A 25,710-nucleotide genomic window follows, 5' to 3' on the forward strand; every position below is an offset into this window, starting at 1 on the left:
GTTTGTGTAGGGTGCCGCAAATTTTTGAATAGTTTGCCTCAACTGAAAAAAGGTTAGGATACGCTGGTCTAGAATATTATAAACACCTCTGTATTGTCTGGAAAACGCATCTGACACAATGTCCTTTTTGACTGTTAACTGAGATTTACAAAATAACACCCATGTACTGTAACTCCTCAGGACACCGTACTGTTAAAGAACATACATCATGTGGCCAAAAGTGTTTGGACACCTAAACAATCACAATTCAATTCAATTCAATTTTAACCATCATCTGGGTAACAAAAGATAGTGTAAAAGTAATGGAAACTTCATTATGGTTTTATATGAAGTCTAAGTTTACAGTCATGTGAGCTTTCCCCAAATTGGTTGCCACAAAGCTGGAAAAAAAAAAAAAGCATCTTGTGTGTGAATGGGCAAATCCCCATAGCCACGTTCCAAAAGCTAAAGGAAAAAGCCTTCCACGGAGAGTGGAGGTCATTATGAACAGCAAAAGGGAACTAAATCTGGAATGGGATGTTCAACAAGCACGTATGAACGTGATGGTAAGGTCTCCACAAACTTTTGCAGTGTTTACAGTTTTTTGGCGTTTGACTGAGTTGCTTATTTATTTAGCATTTCGACTTTAGTTCTCATTTTACTAATGAACTATTCCGGGTTATTTCATGAAGAAGCGTCATTTTCATTAAGCTGTTGACTTGAACCCACCTTTATACGCTAATATCACCTGCATGTTACATAGTGCTACAGTTCTCCTTGCCTCACCAAACAAGCATCCTAGTATATTACTGAGTTAATGTTACTGCAGCACTATACATGTACTTTTACCTCTGGGAGTGAGCAAAGTAAACATTTAACTTGTAAGGAAATGAAGTTCCACTGAGTTTCCCTGCACTGACTGAACCCGTGCCCCCTGCAGCTGCCTGATGAGTTAACATTGCACATTGGTGCAGAAAAATGAACGTCACTACTTGTCTGTTGTAGCGGGGGAAGCTTGCTCAGTAGGATATCAGGCCACTCCCCGAGAGTTCCCAGACCAACAAGTTCAGCAAGTTCTATTTCTGTCTTGTTTTTTTTTTCCCCCCACTCTTTGAATTCTCTGAGCACTTAAAACCATGCCGAAGTTTGGCATCGTACAAAACTTTACATTTTACATCATGTCCCGATTGCAAAAACACGTCATCCGTGTAAATCTGTAAACTTGTGATAAAGGTAGGGCTGCAACTAACGATTATTTTCATAATTGATAATTGATTAGTTGGCCGATTATTATTTATTTATTTATTTATTTCGATTAATTGGATGGGGGGAGGGCAAACATTTTTTTCGTTTATTTAAAGACTCCACCAACTGAGTGTTACAAATATAACGTGGTAGGTGTGTGAACGGTCGTCACACACACTCTTTCACTCTCCACTGTTAAGGGGTCTTTCATCTCAGTAGTGTTCTAATACACACTTCCATTAAGCCTCACCATATCCAATCCCTTTTAATGATGCCATTTTTGTTTGCCTTTTATGTGAATTGTTTTGCTATGTTTAAAGAAAAAGGCCTTGGTCCTAGGACCTGATATGCAGTAAGGATGACTGAGTAGATTCATTTTAGGTGAGATGATGATGATGATGACGATGATGATTTTTCTTAGACATTGTGAGTATCATCTGCCTCAAAGTCATATTCTCAGTATGTCAAGGACATTTGTGTATCGCAAATGTTTGTGGTGAGGTTTAGGTAAATTGTTAGCCTACACTAAGATGTAATAAGATAAGGGAACAGAATATAGCCCTAAAACAGCCCTAAAACTAGGGCTGCAACTAATGATTATTTTCATAATCGATTAGTTTGCTGATTATTTATTTATTTTTCTCCTTCGATTATTCGGATGAGGGGGCAAACTTTCAGTACCTTTTTTCGTTTATTTAAAATAAAATCCAGTGTTACAAATATAAACTTCAGACTAAAACTTTAAACAACTGTTTGTCCAATTATATAAGACTGAAAAGAACCCGATACACACAGACACACACCAGAATATATATTATTCATTTAGGACTGTAGTTTAATTCAGTGCTTTTTGTGCATCCATAAACATAATGCACAAATACTTATATATAATATAGACTAAGTATATAACCACGTATATAAAGAGTAAACTGATTTCAAAGAGTTTCATGATTCCAGCTCAGTGAGCTTTGCTTTTAATGGAGATTTGTGGATGTCACCGAATGCAAAGCAGCTGTGCCTGAGCACACCTGGAAATTTACTGCCGATTGGCGTTCAACTTACTGCACACGTGTGCAGTAAAAAAAAAAAAAAAGCATTTCCAAAACATTTGTAAAAACCGTGGAAATTTGGAGCTGGGTTTGGTTAATGCAAACATTTATGGACACACAGATTTACTAAAAGATTAATAAATGAGACCCTTGGTTAGTACAGCTCACATGATTTTTTTGGTTTGACAGTTTGAAATCCTGCCCTTTGCTCGTTAGAGCAACATTCACCCCTTGCAAATATTACATTAGTGAGACTCTGCAGCCAAAACCACCACGCTTGCTCTGTGTGCTTTGGCATAATAACCGGTGATTCCTATAATATAGCATGAAGGGTGAAAGTACTTTCATTTCATTCATAATTTTTTTCTTCATTTGGAACTGCAACATGAGTGGATGCAAATTAGGGTTAGTAGTTGTAATACGAGGTTCAGGTTATAATCGTTATTGATTAGGATTTCATTCTGAAATTTATGTATGATTATGACTGACAGGAAAATAACTTCACTCCGGGAGAAGCTCTTTGATAATCATGAAGTCACTATTAGGTATACACAGGCTGCTCTATCTTTGTAAAGGTTTCATATATACTTATTCATGTATATTCACTTATATACAGTCCCCTTTGAAACTATTGGAATCGCAAGGCCAATTAAATGTAAAAAAAAATTTTGCTATAGACTGAAGACTCAAATTTGGGTTTGAGATCAAAATATGGATATGAGACGAAAGTTTAGGATTTCAGCTTTTATTTCATGGTATTTTCATCTAGATGTCTTAATCATCATAAATCATAGAATCTTTTTGTACCACACAATTTTTAGGCGAGCAAAAGTATAAGTGATGTCTTGATGCAGTAATTGCAAGCAAGGGATTTGCAACCAACTATTAAACATTATTTACTACAAGACTTATCTCTTCCTATACTTTTGCTCAAATAAAATGTGAATGGTCGGATATAAAATGTGCTATGTTCTATGTTGTATAACACATCTACATATAAATACCAGGAAGTAAATGCTGAAATTTAAAACTCTTGTATCATATCTTTTGATCTCAAACCCAAATGTCTTCAGCAAAAACAAATGAATCGACCTTTCCGTCCCAACCGTTTCTGAGGGGACTGTATATTCTGATTGGTCAGAAGGCATTGATTTATTTTCTATAACAGTATGACTCTGACAGTAATTGTCAGACTACTGAGTCATGGGTTTATATTAATCTGCTCATTCTGAATGACTTTTTCCTTTCTATGGTAACAACTTACACGGTTACTTGCATGGCAAGAATTGTAATTGTTGTTATAGTGAAGTTTTCTGTTAGAGTGCTGTAGTAAAGATTGCTCGCTGACAGTGGTAGACCGATCACAACAGACTGGGACATCTGACCAATCAGAGCAGAGTATGCTCTCTGAAAGCAGGAGTTTAGAATGAATCCTTTAGAACGGATCATTTAACGAGTTGTTTATGACACTGGGAGGAAAAAAGGTAATGCTGCAGTTTTAAATGAAGAGCAGATTAAAGTGTTTTTTTCTCCTTGGATGCATTTAAATCTATTGTAGGAGACCTCTAAAACAAAATTAGGCACGTTTCAAAACCATAATAGGTGCACTTGAAGAAAGAAATCTTGGAAGGAATCCACGAATGGAAGGAACATTTCCCCCTAGTCATGAATTAACTTTGTCTCCATATAAACAGTGTAGGGTGTAAATTCAACACTCTGGGTGTTAATTCAACACTGGCGATTTTACTGTATAACATGACAAGCTTTATTGTTCATGTGGCTTGTGAAGAAACTAGTGCTTCTAGCCGCGCTAACGTAAAGGGATAACAGGAACTAACTAGTTAGACAATGTTCCACGACATTATCTATAAATGGATAAAACATATGACATGTTCATATGTTAATAAATAAAAAATGTTAGCATTGATGTTGTACTATGGTATAGGAGGAGTACAACAGCTGTTATAGAATATAATCAATAATGAGCTGCAGGGTGTAATGACTCTCTGCATCACACCAACCCGTTATTTATTATATTCATTTCCTACAGCACGTCCCGTCACGTTTTATTCCTTACTTAGATCTCTGTAGCTCGACCGTAGAATTGCTGATCTGAGAGAGCTAATAGGGACTTTAAGCAGCAGCTGCAAATGGAACGGCTACAGTGACCGGAATTAAGCTGTTACACCGCCGTAACCGAGAACGTAAACATCATTAAGCAACCGTAAACAAGACGGCACAACGCAGCATTCGGTCATTTATTGAAATATTTAAAAAATGTAATTAAAAAAAAAAGCAGGTGAATGATTCCTTTTGACATTAAATAATAATCTATTCTCATAAGAAGAGTTTTTACTCTTGTGTGATGCCAATAAGTCTAAAAACCTAGATTTACTATGTAAACGATACAGTACTTGCCTTTTAATCTTGATTACATGGAGGAAGATGAATGCCTAAATGAATTTTGTGTCAGAAAATGAAAATTAGCTTAAGTTTTAAACATATCAACACAGATTAAATAAAAGACTAATGGTACATCATATACTGATGCAATTACAATGTCATATACCATAAAACATAATTTCTTGCCTAATCCGTCACGCCCAATACAACGTCTGAATGCCGTCGCAGTTCCATTCGCAGATCTTGCATAAAGTCCCTAATATTTCTGTGTATACTTACATTAGTTTTACTGACTAATGAGTGTGTTTGAGAGAGAGAGAGAGAGAGAGAGAGAGAGAGAGAGAGAGAGAGAGAGAGAGAGAGAAAGTGTGAGACTCACATGGGTTCCATTGACACTCCAGGACACTGCAGGTTCAGGTGATCCCTCAGCCACACAGATCAGCACCTTGGCTTTGCCATCTGTGCTCCTCTCTTTTTTCAGACTCTTAATCACAGGGCTGCCTGCAGGACAGAGACAGAGAGAGACAGACAGAGAGAGAGAGACAGGGAGATGAACACAGAAAGGGGAGGGACAAAGTGATAATCATGCAATTATCACAACTGCGTAATCTTTCAATCTGAGCACAAAAACATGGCTGGTATTTATAGGTGCTTTTTTGTGAGCTGCATGTATTTAAAATGTGTCCGTTATGTAATTTGGAGGTGTTTTCTTAGGCATGAGATGATGCCTGTGGTGTGACCGTGTGAAGATGAAGTGTGATCACTTCTTACCTTCCACATCCAGTTTGAAGGCGGCGCTGCGTTTGATTCCGGCTATAGCTGCCTCGCACACGTAGTAGCCTGCGTGATTATACGTTAGAATGCTGAAGTCGGGGAGTTTGTCCAGCTTGCCGTTGTCCTGTGGGAGGGAAGTCCATTGAGCTCTTTAGCAGTATTTAGGCAAGGCTGCAATGTGCAGTATATTTCAGACACTTACACACATAGACCACAGAGTAAGAGATCACATGACTGCAGCACACATACACACACATGCTAATTGTAATCAGCTGATATAAGATACAGGGCAAAATATTATCAGCTCTGCCTAATGTTTCTCATTAAGAGGTAAGATGAGATGTATCTTTATTGATCCCCCCATAGGGGCAATTCAAAGCACTGTAAGCTTAGAAACTGCAGGCTTTAACCTGAGTGACAGTGGCAGAGGGACAATATATGAACTGGTGAACTTGAGCATGGTGCTCTCACCTTAGTCCACATCACTGTGGCTTCGCTTGAGGAATTCTTGTCTATGATCACCTCCAAGGATTCCCCAACCCTTTTCAAGATGTTTCCTGAGGGAATGACGTTCAGGTCCAGATCTGAACGAGGAAGAGGTTATTATTGGTGAATTGTCACTGTAGTTGAAGCTATTATATGCAGGAGGCGGAGTTAATTTCAGAGCAAGGCAGATTCGCTGATTTGTAGTTTTGCAATACATCATTTTTAAAGTGCACCTATTATTGTTTTTCAGATAATACCTTTCAGGTAGTGTGTTATAGGGCTGTTTGTGAATGTAAAAAGTCTGCAACGTTTAAAAAAGAAGGTAGTGATTCTGAACAGCTGAAACGAGTCGTTAGTGATTCCAGACTTGCTTCCTGTACTAATCTACATAGGTTTATAACAAAAAGTCCCGCCCCTGGTCTTCATCGACTGCTCGCTGACAGACGGAGCTGAAACTCGTTATGGTAGTGGGCGTTTCCTTTTTGAAACACACTGACAACAGTAGCCCAATCACAACAGACTGGGATCTCTGACCAATCAGAGCAGAGTATGCTCTCTGAAAGAGGGGGTTTAGAATGAATCTTTCGGAACGGATCATTTAACGAGTTGTTTGTGACACTGGGGAAAAAAAAAGGTATGAACCGCTCGAGCACATTAAAGTGTTTTTTGACCTCTGATGCATGTAAGTCTATTGCAGGAGACCTTTAAAACAAAATTAGGCACATTTGAAAGGCATAATAGGTGCACTTTAATGTATCGTTGAAATTCTATGATTATTATAGGTCTAGGGTTAAATATTAAAAAGTGCAACTTTAAACAGACAATTAAACAAAGTGTGTCAAATTGAAACTAAAAATGTTAATTATTTTAACTTACACATACACACACACATTATATGCCAGGCTTGGGCAATGTGAACGCACCATTACTTGCTATAGCAATAAAGAACACGGAGGGTGAAACAGAGAGACAGAGAACAGATGCCTCACACTGTATCATCTCACAGCAGGTGTGACTCTCATACTTATCATTCCAGTAAATCTCACCTTCTTCAAGCGCGCCCACACACACACACACACACACACACACACACTGTAATTCTATAATTTTTGTGGTGTTCCCATGGACTTGTGTTACTGTAGCTAAATAATGCTATTCCTAAACCTTCTGTACATCTGACCTAACCTTGACCTCAGTAACAAAAAGTACAAAAACAAAACAACCCCCCCCCCAAAAAAAACCAAAAAAAAAAACCAGATGACCAGCCTAATGTAAGCACAAGGCCATAACTTTCACAGACAGGGGGTATTTATTTCTATTTACTGGAACATTTCTCTTTCTCCCTAATTTGGTCCCCCCCCAACCCCCCCCCAAGACAGGTGAAGCCAGTTTCAATTTTACACACTTTGTTTAATTGTCTGTTTAATTATTTTAACACTCACATACACACACACAAACACACACACACAGACACATTACAAGCCAGGCTTTGGCAATATAAATGCACCATTACTTTCCATAGCAATAAAGCACACTGAAGTCTCTGGTATACTTCGTTTTTTTACGTGTATGCTAGCGTGTGCGCGCAGTCGTGCATGGAGCCTTTCAAAGTATACTCATTTGACATGTATGAGTACACAGGTGGTTGACGCATGCGCAATACGACAACTTGCACTACCCCTCCTGGCCTACAAGAGTCACTACAGAGTAGTAAAGCAGGATTTCTTCGTGAAGGACGACAACCAAGAAGAATCACAACACCACGAAGAACAATGCTCGGGCAATCTCTTGCACTCGTATGCAAACCTAACCTGCACTCATTTCCTTCTCTTCCGTTTTTATCTTCGACTACCTTGAGAATCAACGGCCCTGGGTCACTGCTGCCACCTTGTGGAACAACTAAATAGTGCAAAAGAATTACATGCGCATGTGCGACCCGTGCGTGTTAGAAAAATCGGGTGACGCACGTAAAGTATGCGCGTACTCTGCTGATGACGAAATTTGCGTCATGCGTACTGTGCGCTGTTCCTAGCGTGTGCGTAAAACATGAAGCATATTTTCTGCTTGAGGGTGTAACAGAGAAACAGAGAACAGATGCCTCACACTGTATCTTCTCACTGTAGGTGTGATCATTCTTATCATTCCAGTAAATCTCACCTTTTCCAAACACACACACAGATTGTAATTCTATCATTTTTGTGGTTTTTCCATGGAACTGTAGCTAAATAATGCTATTCCCAAACCTACTGTACATCAGACCTAACCTTGACCTCAGTTAAAAAAAAAAAAAAGAAAAGAAAAAGCACAAGGTCATAACTGTCACACAGAGAGGGTATTTTTTTTTCTCTTTATGGGAACATTTCTCTTTCTCCCTAATTTGGTCTTGGCCTATCCACCAACCTACCCCAACTCCCCCCAACTCCCCTGTCACACAACAGCTATTAACAGAGGAGAATAAAGTCTAACACATGCTTCCTCCAAGACAGGTGAAGCCAGCCAAAACACATCTTTTTGAACTACTGCTTATATATATATATATATATATATATATATATATATATATATATATATATATATAAGGGACAGGGTGTCCAAAATGTCCAACCACGCTCAAGATCAATTTGATTAGTATGTCTCACATGTTAATTTATATCTGTTAAAGAGTAAACAAACAATAAAAAGAACGTTTCACTGCTTGACTCTTTCCCTCAAAGGCCAGCTTGCAGATATCACTGAGAACTGTGAGCAAGATGAACAGAGTTGTAGGTGAGGTGCAGAAAGGCAGGACTAGAAGAACAGAAGATTGCGTGCTTACAGGTGACAGTGATGTTCGCTGAAGCCTGCATGTTTTCGTTATTGATCAGAGAGCACTTATATTCTCCAGAGTCAGCCCGCTTCATGCTGGATAGAGTATAGACGTCCGAGTTGGTTACCAGGACCTTCTTACCCTGCGCACAGGAGAAATTAAATTTATATAACACTTTCAAAAACAGAGCAATTACAGCAAAAATAAAATAAAAAAATATGAGAAAATAAAATGAGCTTACATACAATGTAGTAAAAGGAAGTTTTAAATGCAAAGGAAATAATTTGACCAAAAGCCTGCCTACTCGTTTATATTAGTAAAACTAATTTATCTAGAACTACTACTCACTCAAACAAATCAGTAAATACAGATCACATGTGACACCCAAATCTTCCAGATACACTTTTCTTTTCTATTTTAATTGAATTTTTTTTTTTACAGTTCCAGGTATACAGTTCCAATATATTTGAAGGCGCTACTATTCGTACAGTATTATCCACGCACTGGACTCTCCATGCTCTGATGTACTCTGTGGGAAATGCATTCTCACCTTAATGTGGAAGTTGAAGCTGGTGGGAGGAGGGTTTCCGTCTGCTTGGCATTTCAGTGTCACGTTATCACCTTCCTTAATGGAGCCTGTAGACAGAACCTGCAGGTTCACCTTCTCAGTGGGGTCTGAAAGAAGGATAATGATAGAGACAGACAGAGCATGAAGGCGAGAGGAACGAGCGTAAGAGGAAAAGGTGCAGCATCAGCTTGGCACATTCAGCAACTGGGATCTTTCTCTGGTGCTCGTCTTGTTGTGTCCCTGTGGTCTCATCTTTCCATCTGTCCCGCCTAAAGCAGCTTAAAATTTAGCCCCAGTTAGAAAATGTAACCTGTCGAGCTTCTTATTAGTGGTAGTTCAGCACTGCTGATCATCTTCTCTGCATTTCTATGTTTTTGTGTCATGTGTCTCTTCATGTTGTTTTCCCTCGGAATACGAAACATGGTCGACAAAAACGCTGTACCCTTAAAACACTAACGCAAGGACGCGAGAAGTAGGGTAGAGAAATAAACAAACTATAAAAATGAGTATTTTGAGTTGTTTTCGAGTTTGTATGTCAGATATAATATTCCTCTTATACTACGGTATATATATTTGCAGACAATTAATTTTTTTATGTAGTAATGAACGACACATTGCGCTATTTAACAGTTTTTTAAATTTATGTTTATTTATTTAAATGTTATGGAACAGAAGATTCCCACGGCACAAGGCGGGGGACACCCTGGACACTCACACACCCGTTCACACACAACGGTCAATTTAGAGATGCCATTCAGACTGCAATGCATGTCTTTGGACTGGGGAGGAAACCTTCGGAGTATCTGAAGTGAAACCCCCAAAGCACGTGGAGAATTTCACAGCGTGAATGTGAACAAGGTTAATTAATTATTCATACATTCCTTTTTCCCAAATTCGGAGAGGAAATGAAAAGTAAATAAGCTAAGCACACATCCTCCAATCAAAGTGCATATTACAAAACGGACGCCCCGTAACTTTAGTGCAAGGAAGCAGGAAGGTGTTTCACATTGAACGTACTGGAATTTGAAGCAGCATACATTGGAATGCACTATGATGTCATACCCAAATGGTAGGCAAATCCTCTTCCTTTCAACAGAGAATGTGTGTGTTGACTACAATGATATAGGGATAAAATTAAAAACCTATTGTTTGATGAAGTTTTCTGTAAGATGACATATATTTAACATTTACGGAAGGAGAACTGAATGTAAAAGTTTCCTGAGAGGTTGGTTCCTGTAGTCGATTATATATATATATATATATATATATATATATATATATATATATATATATATATCAAGTCAAAGTTAAATGCCTGAAATAAGCTCTGTGGTGAACACAAGCTCAAGATATTTTCACATGTTATTCTACGACATAAAATACATCAGTAATACCCAACGCATGATTTTTTAAATGCTTCTACGTATCTTGAAAAAGTCGGATGTTAACAAGTGGCTAAATGGGACTACAGAGGCTTTCGGGGACATTAAACGTCATCGCGCTGAACAGGAAAACTTATCTACTACAGTACAGCCTCGGTGTTTATACTCGCACTCTTGCAAACTATTCCAACTCAAACGTTCCTACGTGTAGACTTATCAGTTTATAGCAGAGTTTCTAAACCCTTTGTAACTAAAGCCCCCCAAGCCTCCCCTATCATGTGGCACGCCACCCCTCCTTCCCCCCATATTGGACCAGGTATAATGATAATCTATGATAATCTATATTCTATATAAAATCTGTCTATATATAACCTAATCTGTTTTTGATAGATAGATAGCTTGTTTGACTTTTCATAACTTTTATGATTTTTTTAAATAACATGACTTTTATAAAACTATATATAACGGACAGGTGTGGAATATGAATGATCAAAAATGTTTCTGAACACTATAACTACTTTGAACAAGAGAACTAAGCTGTAATACCGTGTACAATTTTACATGTAAAACATGCTGTGTACAATTTTACATGTAAAACCTATATTCATCTTGCGTTCTAAAAATATTCACATACAAATTATATAAATTGTGAAGAAGAGCGCGTCTCGTTATCGATGACATTGTTAAATCTCCGGCTCTCAGACTCTCACTGAACAGAGCAGACGCAGTGAGAGGTGTGAGTGCAGCGGGAAAGCAAGACCTCGCACTTGCAGGACAGTACTGGCCACATTTGGAAAGTTTCTAAGGTTTGTCCAAAAAGTTGCTAGATTTTTCTGTACATGCTTTTTTGGCAAAAAAATAAATAAATAATTCACCAAAGGGGTCTGAAAAGTCACAAAGTCGGCAACACTGGTCTGCACTGACAGATAGATAAAAGGCAGCCTAAGCTCCGCCTCTCCCCAGTAAAAAAAAAAAATACAGAGGGAGAGGGAACGTGGGGTTTTTCATTTATGCATGTTCTATTTGAAAAGCAATAAAATACACAGAGTACCCAATTGATGCCCCGTCTGTGTTTTTTTCTTGAAAACAACTTTCCGGTCTCTCCGTGCCTCCAGGGTAGAGAACCACTGGTTTATAGTACTTTCCAATTGTAGTGTTTTTGTAGTTGTAGCGCTATAAAGCTTAGTATAAAGTCTCCGTACACAGGGGAAATTAATATTTTTAGCTAAATTTTTAATTAAACATAGTTTAAAAAAAAATCTTTTTTCAGATAGTCTCTAAGAATGCCTTTGACAAGAAGAACGTATTGAAATCATACTCATGGCTATTGGCTTTTTGTCGAGGGAACCAGGCTGATGCTAACTTCCGGGTTGACCTATAAAAATACGTCATCTCTGCAGCACCCTATAAACGTGTTTTTTTTAAACTGTGTTTCAATTCACACAGGATTGCACTTACAGTGGATGCTGAAGGTTTCAGGTGCAGACATCAGGTCAGGCCCGGTCACGTGTTTCACGACGCACGCAAACTTTGAGGTCGCATCCTGTTTCCCTGCTGTGAACTGTAACTGAGAGGTTGTGGTGGACAAGCCGGTGACTGGGTCCTTCTTTACAGAGGCACTGATAATGATCACTGTACACACACACAAACACACACAGACACACAAACACACAGAGTTGCCCCACACAGCAGTCATACATTTAGTGCAAACAAACACAGACTATTATAACACACACTTATGTGTTTCCTCATACACCAGCTTCCTTCTACAGAGAATGACTGAATACATCACACTCACGCTTGTTGTCAGCCTCTAGCGTCTTGTTATTCTTCACCCAGATGATTTCTGCTGGGGGATTTGCACTGGCAGCTACACACTCTCCCAGCTGAAACACACACACACACACACACACACACACACAGTGTGTGTTTATCTTTAAGGCGTAAACAGATCACCAAGCCAAAACCTCTCCCGGTTCTACATTCACTAATCTTTGATCCAGGAAGTGGATCCAGCCAGCCTGTGTGACACAGATACTATATTAGGAGTTTCAGTTACACATTCATGACTGGTGACGTTTCCAAAATTAAACTGTAACCTGATTTATAAATGATTACAGCTGCCTCCCTTGCCAAGGAAACTCTGGGACTTTCTGTAGCTCTGCCATGTAAATTTGGTGGCTTTAGGTGATTTTGGCTGCACGTGCTACTCGTCATGATGCTGGGGTTGGGCAGGATGGGTACTTTCCCTCAAGTAACAATTACTGAACATGTTACTGAGGTGAGAATGAACTAGACAGATCACTATGTGTGCACTTTCTCCCACTCTTTCTCTCTCGGTTTCATTTTGTCATAACCTTATGCTACCAAACACAAGCTATAGAGCTTGAAAATAATTACAATAAAGAACAAAGGGCAGGGAAGAAGATATATCGCTCCTGCTCATACACTGTAAAAAAAAAAAAAAAAAAAAAAAAAAGCAAAGTGTATAAAATCTCCATTACAGGGGGAACAAGCAGGAGCTGCGTTTAATAAAACCAACAGATGAGACAGCTTCTTAGCTATTATCACTCCCCTGCACAACACATACACTCTCAGGGAGAAAATAAATGAACTAAATGCTTCTTACAGACATAGTAGCCTACAGGGTACATCTTTTATACCTTAACGTTGAAGTTCTTCATTTTAACAGAATTTTATTAAAAGGAACCCCGACTATGAAGACTTGTAGGCCTTAACATGCAATAATTGCCCTCTCCTACTAAAAGACGTTGTTAGAAACACATGAAATATGTTCATTACTTTAAAAATCCTTAATATTTAATACGTAGTTGAACCTACGGAGGCCACCATTACGAGTCGATGATGTAAAATGGTTGCACTTGAGCGCTCAAAAGAATTAGCTAACTGCCCCCACGGCGGAAAAGAATGCCGCACTGTTCTGCTTTTTGGCTGTAATTTCCTGGTTCTTGTGCGCTGTGATACAGGGGATATCTGTAAATATATTCCAACGCGTACGCATCTTGTTAGTGTGTTTTTTCTGTATATTCTCATAACATAAAGCTCCTGTAAAATTAGCCTAAAACACCTAGTCAAGGCATACCAAGGCAAAATAAAACTAAAACTGTTCTTGAACCCTTTGGAGTACATGCATGGTTTTGGTCTCTTTTGAACGCTGGACAAATTTTTTTTGGCATGATTGGATTGTTTGGACCTTTGCCAGTGTAACAAGACTGTTTCTGTCAGGATGTTATGGATCAGTGGATTACTATGCGGCTTCATATGAGGGGAGTTGCCTCCTTTTCGTAAGTGTTTGTTTGTATATCGGTGGTCTGACATTGAGTGAGACATGGATTGTAGCTGCTGTTGTGATTCTATCTCAAAAATCGAGTCACAAGAACCTTAGCTTTCCAAAGACACGAGTACCTACATACACACAGAAGCTGTGTAGATGACATAACATAGATTTGCTCATAACATGGCGACAGCGCACTGGCATTTTGGTAGAAATTTTAACAGGATAAATTATATGATGGTTGAGATAATAGCTGATAATCTCTAAAATGATTGATATTAGAATACGTTTCGTCGTAAGACGATAGTTTAATCCATATGCTTACCTTTGAACAACAAACACACTTGGTTAGCATAGAAGTGCAGTTGCTGCACAGAGACACCATGGATTTTGCCCCACTCTCGCTTCCTAACCTCTCTGATCGTCTTCATTTTGATGTACATTTTGAGTAATGTCTTCTATATTAGCCTCCTCGCTCATGTTATGCTCGGGTTCAAACTGAAAAGGCTCAAGACATGTTTATATCGCTGTAGGCTCGCTGGAGAATCAAGACGGTTGCAACCATTTGAGGTCACTACCCAGAATGCATCGTGACGTAAACAGCAATGGCAGCCTACGAGTGCAAGGATTACTATTTATTTATTTATTTATTTTTTAACACTGACATCTAGAGTGTTTTTGTATAGCGGATTTATATAGCAGATGTCAGTGTTAATCTAATAAGCCATACAAGTCTTCATAGACTTCAAAGGGTTCCCTTTAAGGTACATATGTGGATTTTAAGGACCTTGGGGAACAAAAATTCACCCTTCTTCTTGACAATGCAGTCACAAACTCATGCCGAACACACACACACACACACACACACACACACACACACACACACACACACAAACACAAACACTCTAAGATCAGAGTCCAACTCAGTGGTCCAACTCAGTGTCCTTCTCACTCTATACACGTCCTCATTTCTTCTCTCCTCCTTGGTCCTTTGTTAAGCCTCAGCATCAGACAAGCAAAATGTTTTTAACATGACCTGCCCCAAGGTTGAGCTCTTGCTCTTTTTCTACCTTTGTACACAAAGTAGCTGTGCTTTAAACAAGACAGATCACAGTAGGTGGCGATAAAAAAAAAGAAGTCCTCCTTACCCTTTACTGTCTGCTTTCATAAGAATGCCCACATACCTCTGAACCTCCAGCTTGCCTTAGATCTGAACACATACAGTATAACAGCTCCCAATGGAACCCAGCCCAGACAGTGTAAAATGTAGCTGAGCCTGTATAGGGTACTAATCCCTTTTACTGCACTCAGAAAGTAATGTCACATTTTCTCCCCTGCCATTTTGTTCTGCTGCTTTGGATTTTCGGTTTTCCGTAAGGAAACATCACTACAGGAGTAGCCCCTTTCTACTAAGGGGCACTCTGTTTTCTGTGTGTGTGTGTGTGTGTGTGTGTGTGTGTGTGTGTGTGTGTGTGTGTGTGTGTGTGTGTGTGAGATTGTATGCTGATATGTCCAACAGATTTACCCTACCAGGCAGGAAGATGCCACATGGGTGTGTTTAAGGTTTAGGCTGGGTGATTGGAAAAAAAAAAAAAAATCAGTTGCCAGATTTAATGTAGGGTTGCAGTGGTTTTGTTGAATATGCTGTAGTTTCACACAGCGGCAGCTAACGCGGATCCTAAAGGGCACCATTTTTTAAGCACTCACCGGTGTCAGTTTGCCGTCGTCCAGCCGACTCGCTTTGTTCCTGAATTCAGGTGCTGATGGTCTCTCTGAGAATTATAAATAGAAGAATTTATTGACGATCGGCATCATAGTACACACAATATGCACAATACACAAGATACAAATCTTGTTGTTTTTTTGTTTGTTTGTTGTTTTTTTAAACAAATATTCTACAGTAACTTGCCTATCTTTTAACCTACTCTATCTACTATGGGCATTTTATAATAGACCTGTGAAAATATTTTGAATATAGTCAAATTTATCTCGTATTTTTTAAAAATGTATTATTATTAGATTACAATAATGTATGCAATCATTAAACCTATTTCTAGACATTTTTACTCATTTCAAGCTCGCAGTTTTATTATTCTATTGGCAGATCATTTTGCTTCTTTCTAGAAATAAATGCTTCAAATGAGCAAAATTATCTGCCAATAAAGCAAGATTATTTCAAACATGAAATGAGTACAAATGGCTTGAAATAGATTTAATAATCTTATATTTGGTTTGTTGTGATCTTATAAATACTAAATAAATATGATTATATTCAATATATTTCCACTTTCTAAGATGTCAATTTTTTGCAGTGTAGGTCAGCATTTAAGTCACTTTGCAGCTAAATAATTACTAAACTGTAGTGTCTCTGCTGCTATGCACAATTTGTCAGCTCCCCTTTAACCCATCCATCAGTGCAATGGGACCACCACTGACAAGATGTTATTAAGTTAGCAAATCATTCTCAGCACATCAGTGAATGACTCTCAAATTTGTGGTTTTACCTCTTAAAATTTTACAAGCACTTTGTCTGTCCACGGCTGACTTTGGACTAGTTTGGAGGCTTTTTTGTAATTGTTGTGGCGCTTTTTTCCCCCAAAATTTGCAATGCAACTTGTGGAGTTGTTTTTTTTTGTTGTTGTTGTTAGATTTTTTGTGATCGTTGCGGAGTGCTTTTTTTTTCCGGAAAATTGCAATAGCATGAAATCTTTCGTTTAATGGTAAATGAGACCTTTTTAGCTGTACTCATGTGTGACATTTGTACATTGTGAATTGGAGAGGGTTTGGAATGCGCATTGTGATGACGTCACATGACGTGTCATGGCTCAAATCTGTGGAAAATCTGCGGAAATTGTGAAAAATTGCAAGCTCCTGCAAATACTGCGACGTTTGCTCGAAAATCCTGTAGGGAATGTCCTATAGTGCAATTTCTGAAGAAAAAAAAAATCTATATTGATTTTGTGTCTGATAGTGGGAGATTTATTATTACTATAATTCTAATTATTATGTACGCATGCATGTTTAGAAAGCTGTACTTACTGTGCACTTCGACTTCAACAGGGTATTCTTGGAGATTATTTATGGAGACCACCATGCAGGTGAAGACTCTCTGATCACTAAGGTCGGCATGACTGATTAGCAGGCTGGAGTCAGTCCCGATGCTAGCGCGGTCCTTATAGCTGTCGGTGGCTGTGATCTTTGCTTCATCCTTTTGTTCCTGCTTCACCAAGATATCTCCTGAAGTGCCGTTCTCACGCGACTAAAGACAACAAAACAAAAGCACTATTACAAATCTGTCATACGCTGCACTCCTTCACTGCCCCTGTTCTGAGCTGACTCATCATACTCTTTCAGCAGAACAGACTAACAGCAAGTAAAAAACCCAGCATTTTTGCGGCTCTTTTGTGGGTATGACAGTGAAGATAGCAGGTCTGTGTAAACCACTTATTCATCTCTTCACACTTTACCAATGTGGCTGGTTTTCCCTGACACCTGACAGCAGGACACCAGTGATCCAGAACTGACAAATTCAGACAAGAAGAGCAGCACAGACTCACATGTTTCCATTTGGTGAACATCAGATCGGATGGTTTGTTGTCGCCATTGTTGCAAGGCACCTTGATGGTCTCGCCGTACAAGCCGATGACCTTCTCCATGCTGCTTGCTGAAAAGTGACACAAAACAGAAGGAAATCATTGAAAGGTTTAAGTCAACATTAGATCAAGGGCCTCGGGTCCGCACTGTTCCTAATTAGACACCATTCACAGTGTGTTGAGCCTGTCGTGCTACTCCTTGCTCCTCTATGACTGTGTGAACAGAAAGGCTCTAATTCCACCATCAAGTATGCTGATGACACAGTCCTAATAGGCCTAATCTCCAGCTATAATGAGACTTAAAGGCAGAAGGTCAGAGTGGTGTCAGGACAATCATTTTCCTCTCTGTTCAGCTCTCAGCAAGAGTTAAGAGCTGGTCAATGATTTCATGTAGCAGGAAGCAGACCACACATCCATTCACACCTCAGAGCGGATGCTGTGGCGAGGTTCAGCAGCTTCACAGAGCCGTGAGTCACCATTAGCAATGAACTCAACGTTGGACACAACATTCCCTCAGCTAATTAAAAATAGTGCTGTGTATCCTCAGTGGATTCAAATGTATACACTTACACTATAGAGCCTGTCCTTTAGAATTAGCTGCACCAAACCCTCACACACACTGCAGAAGAGTGTAAGAGCATCACAGAACATCAACACAACTTCCCAAACTACAGGACGAGTTCTAAAAATGTTGTGTCAATAACGCAACATGACATTCTCCACACATACAGCTCTCTCTTCACCTCTTTGGCACAAGTCACAGCGATTAGTTCTCAGAGGAGGAAGATAGTCACCAGGTTGCTCAATAAGCAGTAATTCACACATACACTCTATATTGTTACACTCAACGGATTGTACTGTTCACCTTATAATCACCTCACAAAATTTGCACCTTTTTAACACTCACTTTTCTCTTTAATCTGTTACACTGAGTCCTAACACATATACCAAGGTTTCGTGTGCTGCCCTATTATATTGCCACCATGTCTTAATTGACTGTTTTTACATTTTATATTGGATTTTTTAAATTAAGTTTGTAAGGATACAACACACCTTTATATTTTCAAAGATACTTTCAAAATATTTGCAATGTTGTTATATAATGGCTTTAGTTTCTTCACTTCAAGCTTCTGTTTACATTTTTCCAGCCCAGAAAATAGCTCAGCCACCAGATACAGAGCTGCCAAGACTGCAAACATGAAAGTCCTAACAAGCACACAGAGAAAACAAAAACAAATTTTACCACAAAACCCTAGTGAATACTACTTTTTTTCTTCAAATGTGCAATAAGCAACGGTAGGAAAACAGCGAGGTAAAAAAAATAAGTAGTTCGTCCTAGTCGCTCACAAGACCAAGCTAAAAATCCTTAGCTTCACAGAGATAAAATCCTCGAGAAGAGAAAGTTACCGCAATCAGAAACTGTGTCCCACATCCTTTCGCCTTCGGTGAACAGGCTTTTCTGTTGGGTGAATTTAATTTGCATTTCAGCAAAAAAATAAACGAAGCTGTGGCTCAATTGTAAATGCTGGCATCTCTGCTCAGCTCTGCCCCTTTTCCCAGAGGACAGGGGAGTTCAGTTACGGGTTAAGGGAGGCTTAAATAAATAACTCTAAAATTGCTCTAAAATGATAAACTCCTGCTTTTAAATGAGTCAAGAATGCAGTGTCAATGTAATTCTGAAGACTGGTGTGGAACTGGCCAGCAGAGTCTGGGCAAAACTCTGCAATGTGATTCGAGTTGTATGAAAATTGGTAAGCGGGGTTTAACTCCTGGTTCTCTCTTATAGCCGAACACTCCGAAGTTGTCATGCAGATGAGGCACCGCGTCGAGTGGTGTGGTCATTTTTCAGGAGATGAATGAAAAAATTTTGGAGGGTTATACAGGCTTTTGTGCTTCAGCCACTTCCATCAGCTCTCTGCGCCTCTCAGAAAACGCCGCACAAAGAGCATGGCCAAACAGGGGTTCGCATTCCGGCCACACCACAGCACTTTAACATGCACAAACACACAAACACTCTTCTGGAGTGTTCTTCACAAAGCCTGTCATTTCGACAGTGATTTTAATGCTAGCCGAGAGGATGCATTACAGACTGAGAAGCCTGGCAGTACAGAAAGAAAGAAAGAAAAAAAAACCTCGCCTCTACTGTTCTCTCACAGCGTTCAGGATAGCGCAGAGGCTTGCAAACAAATCGATTCAAATCTGAGAGAATCTTGACAGAAGTAGCCTTAAACTGACACACGCATGGTTGTACTGAATTAGAGCTTACAGTTGCCTTTCTGTCAACACCGTAAACTTCACGATTCATGTGAAGTTCAGTTATGAATCGAAAGAGCCTCGGGCCTGCTCAGACAGAAGCTTTGCCAGGAGATGAAATTAGAGTGTGAGATTAAAGCGTAAGGTTTAATAATAAAGCCGACTAGCAGAACGGAGGTCGAGGCAGACAGGGAGACAGGTGCAGACGACGCTGTGTACACTCCGGGTCCACCTGTGTCTACAGAACACTGTTTGAACAACAGACCGCCTCTACAGGTAAAATCTCCCTCCTGCTAGCTCACACACTAAAACACCCTCCCCTCACAGATGTGTGTGTGTGTGTGTGTGAGTGAGTGCATGTGAATATGTGTGCGTGTGTGTGCAGGAGGTGCCTTGGAAAGAGCTAAACAGACATTACGAAGTATTAGACGAAGGCACCTTTGTTTTTCCATTTTTACGAGGGACCGAGTGCAAACACTCTTCTCGGGTGCTGATGTTTGGAGAGTGTGCCGAGGCGTGAAGTGCAAAATGCAGCACCCATCAGCGCCTTTGTCATCCGCCCGGAACTGAAGCATCAAAGTTGCCGTGGGCAGGAAGGACCCTCTAATGGGACACAGCCTGTATTTTGGTCACAAATTTCCAAAACACCGCCAGTGTTTGTTCTGCCATTCTGCCTGCTAAGTGATGGCTTTTGTGTGTTAAGCCATAAATCTACTTGAGATGTTCATATTACAGGCTTACTAAGAGAGTGGCAGCACACAACTGAGTCTTGTATTGAATAACTGGAAATGTAGGAGTTCACTTATGCTTTTATTTAACACAGATAAAATATATTTGACCAATATGACCAATTAGCACCTTGCTGCTACATAACTTTACAGTGTGCAAACACCATCTTTCACATAGTCGATTCATCACTTTACTACAGTGCGAATTCTTTACAACTACAGTATATGATATTCTATAACTTCTTGCCTTGATGTAACCCAATAATATTGTAATTATTGATTTAATTGTTTTGTTTTGTATAGAGCTGCAACAACTAATCGATAAAATCGATAATAACTGATTATGGAAATCGTCAACGAATCTCATTATGGATTATTAACGGGGTACGTTTACTCACTACGTTACTTCTGTTCCGAAAACACACTTCGGAGAGTAAATACTAAAGTTGTGTCCCAAATGTCGTACTATACACTTACACTATGCACTCTGCACTACCGTCTATAGTATGAATTTTAGAAAGGTAATATTGCCAAAATACATACATACATACATACATATATATATACACACACACACACACACACACACACTCATATATACATATACATATATATATATATATAGATGTGTGTGTATATATATATGTGTGTATATATGTGTGTGTGTGTGTTTATATTAAATATAAGTATTTGTGCATTATGTTTATGGATGCACAAAAAGCACTGAATTAAACTACAGTCCTAAATGAATAATATATATTCTGGTGTGTGTCTGTGTGTATCGGGTTCTTTTCAGTCTTATATAATTGGACAAACAGTTGTTTAAAGTTTTAATCTGAAGTTAATATTTGTAACACTGGATTTTATTTTAAATAAACGAAAAAATGGTACTGAAAGTTTGCCCCCTCATCCGATTAATCTGTTAATCGAAAAAATAATCGGCAAACTAATCGATTATGAAAATAATCGTTAGTTGCAGCCCTAGTTTATAGTATATTCTGTCCCCTTATCTTATTACATCTTACTTACATGTAGGCTAACAATTTATCTGAACGTCACCACAAACATTTGCGATACACAAATGTCCTTGACATACTGAGAATATGACTTTGAGGCAGATGATACTCACAATGTCTAAGAAAAATCATCATCGTCATCATCATCATCATCTCACCTAAAATGAATCTACTCAGTCATCCTTACTGCATATCAGGTCCTAGGACCAAGGCCTTTTTCTTTAAACATAGCAAAACAATTCACATAAAAGGCAAACAAAAATGGCATCATTAAGAGGGATTGGATATGGTGAGGCTTAATGGAAGTGTGTATTAGAACACTACTGAGATGAAAGACCCCTTAACAGTGGAGAGTGAAAAAGTATGTGTGACGACCGTTCACACACCTACCACGTTACTGATTGCAATCTCCTTTCAATTTAGGAGCCTGGTGCTGACCTTTTTAAAGCGTTTCTCGCAAGCCATTCAATTCTGTCGTGAGGTAGGTGTGTGTATATTTGTGTTTTTGTGTGTGTGTGTGTGTGTGTGTGTGTGTGTGTGTGTGTGTGTGTGCGTCTGTGGGAATGTGTGTGGGTGGGCGTGTGTTTGCTCACAGTGTCAGAGAAAGACTGGCTTATCACTCTTGCGACACACCTGAGCACACGGGGCACAATGACCTGACGGAGAATGCTTTTCCGTCATCAGCCTCATTCCTTCACAGCTCAGAGCTTAAACCACAACACCGTCGGACATCACCGAGTTCTCTTGACCAAACACGTATAACCCAAAAAAAACAAAAACAAAAAAAACCCAACACAAAAAAAAACAAATAAAGTTCAACTCCACAGATTAAAAATGATCTTTATTTTCGCACACTAGATTGTGGGTAGACTAGTGAATACTGCAGACTGTGACGCTCAAGGTAGTGTTTCTTATTTCTTCAATAAAGAAAAGGCAGAAAGAGCTCAGACTTGGCAGTCCTGCAGCGTTTTGTATGGAGCAGTGGGAGGGCTTTAGGCAGTGTTATTCGCTCTCTGACAATACGCCTCCAATAACGCTAATGTCCTCCCATTAGCGCTGTCCCCGGGTCGCGGTGCACTCACTAAACTCTGAAATATGCACAGCCTACGGTCTGCAGTCCAAAATCCACAAAAAAACGGAAAGACACTGCATTTCAGGGAGTGTTAAATTATGATCGCATTAGTGCTGATGCACCGTGTGCTGGCTTACGGCTACAGGATTCGTTAAGAAACACTGGCAGACTTGAATAGGATTTCAGTGCATGTCTTTCTTTCTAAAGGGGATGGCTGGTGTCATGAACGAGGAACGATGCCACTCGTAGAATTAAGTTCTGGGAGCATTAGCACAGAACATACTCTAATGAGACCTCTGATATGGAAAGAAAATAGCAATGCTATAGGCATACTAGATATCCAAACCCCAAAGGAAAGAATATATGAAGGAGAACGCAAGATGGTGTGAGCACTTGGGAAATCAACCCTGCTCCCAAGCCTGTGACTCATCAAGCAGAGGCTGCCATTGCTGCTATCAAATCCTGAATTAAGGACAATAAAATATTGGCATGATGGAGTCACAGCCTGATGAACCTGTGAGGTTTGGTGGTGATTTTAATCTTCACCAAACAATAAAGAACCTGAACACTGCTGCACGAAGATATCTCCATATGATATGATCTACAATCGGCAATTCAGAACGTCGGGGAATTTTTGTCTATGTGTCTATCCTGAGAACACTGGGCATGATGCAAGCATGCACACTCTGATTGGGATGTCCAGGTGATCACAGGAATCCATTCACACACTCCTTCACCCCTAGTGGCAATTTAGCATAGCCAGTCCACATATCGGGATGTTTTTGGCAGGAGGGAAGAAACCAGAAAAGCTAGAGCAGGGTTGTCCAATCTTATCTGGAAAGGGCCGGTGTGGGTGCAGGTTTTCATTCCAACCAAGCAGCAGCCCCATCTCATTCCACCTGTTTAATCAGTTGATCTTGGCTTCCAATAGACTCAGGTGTGGCTTCTGCTTGGTTGGAATGAAAACTTGCACCCACACCGGCTCTTTCCGGATAAGATTGGACACCCCTGAACTAGAGGAACCCCACATGGGCATACGGAGAACATGCCAAGGAATTTGGGAAATTCAAATAAACTGCACACTGGATTGATTAACATTCTTTCATTTGAGAACACTGAACTTTTACCAGGCTCAATGCTCATCCACCCTTTCAAAAAGTGCACTGCGTTTAATTCTTGTGAACATGATTTTCTTGCAGTTTCTTGGGATCACTTGGAAGATAAGCTCACTTTGTATGAAAAGAGTGCCATTGTTCATTTGAGTACTTATTATGTTTTGTATATACGAAACCTCAGCACATCTGTGGAGGCACTTTTTTTTGTAGCGGCAGCAGGATGTAATCTCTGTAAGACCTACAGAAAGGGGGTTAAACTGGTGGTGGTGGGGGGGGGGGGGGGATCTGTGTGTCGCTGGCTGCTAGTTTGAAACTTTACAGGGCTCTTAATAAGATACAGCCTAAATCAATTAGAGGGAATGAAACACAGCTGGACAGGAGGCTGGAGAGAATCATTGAAGGGCTCACTCAAGGTGGCAGAGAGCTGGAATCTAATTAGGCGAACATGTTCTCGAATATGTTCTCCCGCATGCAGAGATGCAAAGAACACCCCAGCTTTTTGCAGTTTCATCACAGGCATATGTGTATACTACATATATTTTTTTATACAGCCAAGTTCCTGGGGAAGTGTATGTATGCAAGTGTATGGTGCAAACTTTTCTGATTCAGGGTGTTTGCTTGTGTGTGACAGCAGACATATTGTGTGTGTGTGTGTGTGTGTGTGTGTGTGTGTGTGTGTGTGTGTGTGTGTGTGTGTGTGTGTATCTGTTCCTTGCTTCACTTCAAAAATGAAGCAGGGAGCAGAACAAACAACAGAAAAAGTACTGCAGGAAGAGAGATAGGAAAAGATGCATACAGGCGCACACACAACCTAAAAAATAAAAACATTTTTTGAAAAGAATCGCCGGGTTAAATCAGATTGAGATTCAGATTAATTGCATGTATGGTTCTCAGGGTTGAGCATTTGCTACAATATGAGCTCAGAAAAGATGCTCGATCCAAACATCAGCACCACCTGACATAACAGCAATTTTTATCATAGCTGCCAAGCATTTAACACTCACGCTCTGACAGTACCTTAGCACATAACTAAAAATAAGAGCAGTCTCTTCTATTTGTGTGTGCGTGTGCGTGTGCATGTGCGTGTGTGTGTGTTTTAGCATGTGTCTGTGAATGAGCAGATGGTAACAAGAATAATGTTTTCATGCCCACTGTGAACTGGGTTTGAAAAGACAGATAAATAAGCTTAACTATTAAAAGCAGTTACAGCTGTAGGCTGTTTATGAACACTGTGTGGGTTCATAGAGTATAGGAGTATTTAATGTTGTTTAAGATGCAAGTATATTAGCATGGGAGTTTTTGAGAGTTTTAATTATTTGAATCTAAGAGATATAAAAATGAAGGTAGGACCATTTAGGTTTTCAATATCTAGGAGTTCATTCACCATCATCATACACAGTGTTTATAAGGGGCCGTTTTTGGGCTGTTCATTTACATGACGACGGAGTTTCGGGGCCTGAAAACGGGTTTCAAAGTACAAGTTTTGGAAAACGATGCAGGTATAGTTTCCGTGTAAACGTGCAAAAACGAAAATCTGTGAAAACGATGACATCACTCACATGCGTGTTCAGCCTATAGGTATGTGCGAGTACTTCAAAACAACAAGTGTAGATTTACTGCGTCACTATACGACCAGGGGAGACGCATTTGTTACATACGGCAAATTATTAAACCCACGCCTACACAGATGAAGGGTATTAAAAATGATATAATTATCTTTGTAATTGTTTGTTTTGGAGTATATCTGTATCGTTTTATTGCTAATAACATATAGAAAGCAGAGTGTCTCACTGCCAGTGTCTCACTATTTGCACTATTTCAATTTTTTTCAGTATTTAAAAATGAACAAGCTTTGTTAACAGAATTCTGACCTGGAGCACAAGAAAAGCTAAAAGATTGGGTTGAAGACCCAATCCACAATGAAAAAAAAAAAAAAAAAACTTTAC

At 39.5% G+C, this 25,710-nt stretch overlaps 1 protein-coding gene across 2 annotated transcripts in view; it reads right to left on the minus strand.

Annotated features, from left to right (window-relative positions):
- alcama (activated leukocyte cell adhesion molecule a) overlaps nucleotides 1-25,710 on the minus strand; it is a 76,132-nt gene that overhangs the window by 8,129 nt on the left and 42,293 nt on the right. For both annotated transcript variants that reach the window (XM_017488892.3, XM_017488893.3), the window contains exons 2-11: nucleotides 17,545-17,651; nucleotides 17,027-17,246; nucleotides 15,695-15,759; nucleotides 12,491-12,578; nucleotides 12,151-12,324; nucleotides 9,293-9,417; nucleotides 8,752-8,884; nucleotides 5,922-6,034; nucleotides 5,448-5,574; nucleotides 5,056-5,177 (exon numbers count right to left, since the gene is read on the minus strand). In XM_017488892.3, the coding sequence (XP_017344381.1) occupies nucleotides 5,056-5,177; nucleotides 5,448-5,574; nucleotides 5,922-6,034; nucleotides 8,752-8,884; nucleotides 9,293-9,417; nucleotides 12,151-12,324; nucleotides 12,491-12,578; nucleotides 15,695-15,759; nucleotides 17,027-17,246; nucleotides 17,545-17,651 (1,274 nt within the window). The remainder of the gene's footprint in view (nucleotides 1-5,055; nucleotides 5,178-5,447; nucleotides 5,575-5,921; nucleotides 6,035-8,751; nucleotides 8,885-9,292; nucleotides 9,418-12,150; nucleotides 12,325-12,490; nucleotides 12,579-15,694; nucleotides 15,760-17,026; nucleotides 17,247-17,544; nucleotides 17,652-25,710) is intronic.

The sequence above is a fragment of the Ictalurus punctatus genome, chromosome 16 (assembly GCF_001660625.3).
Source record: "Ictalurus punctatus breed USDA103 chromosome 16, Coco_2.0, whole genome shotgun sequence".
Taxonomy (NCBI): domain Eukaryota; kingdom Metazoa; phylum Chordata; class Actinopteri; order Siluriformes; family Ictaluridae; genus Ictalurus; species Ictalurus punctatus.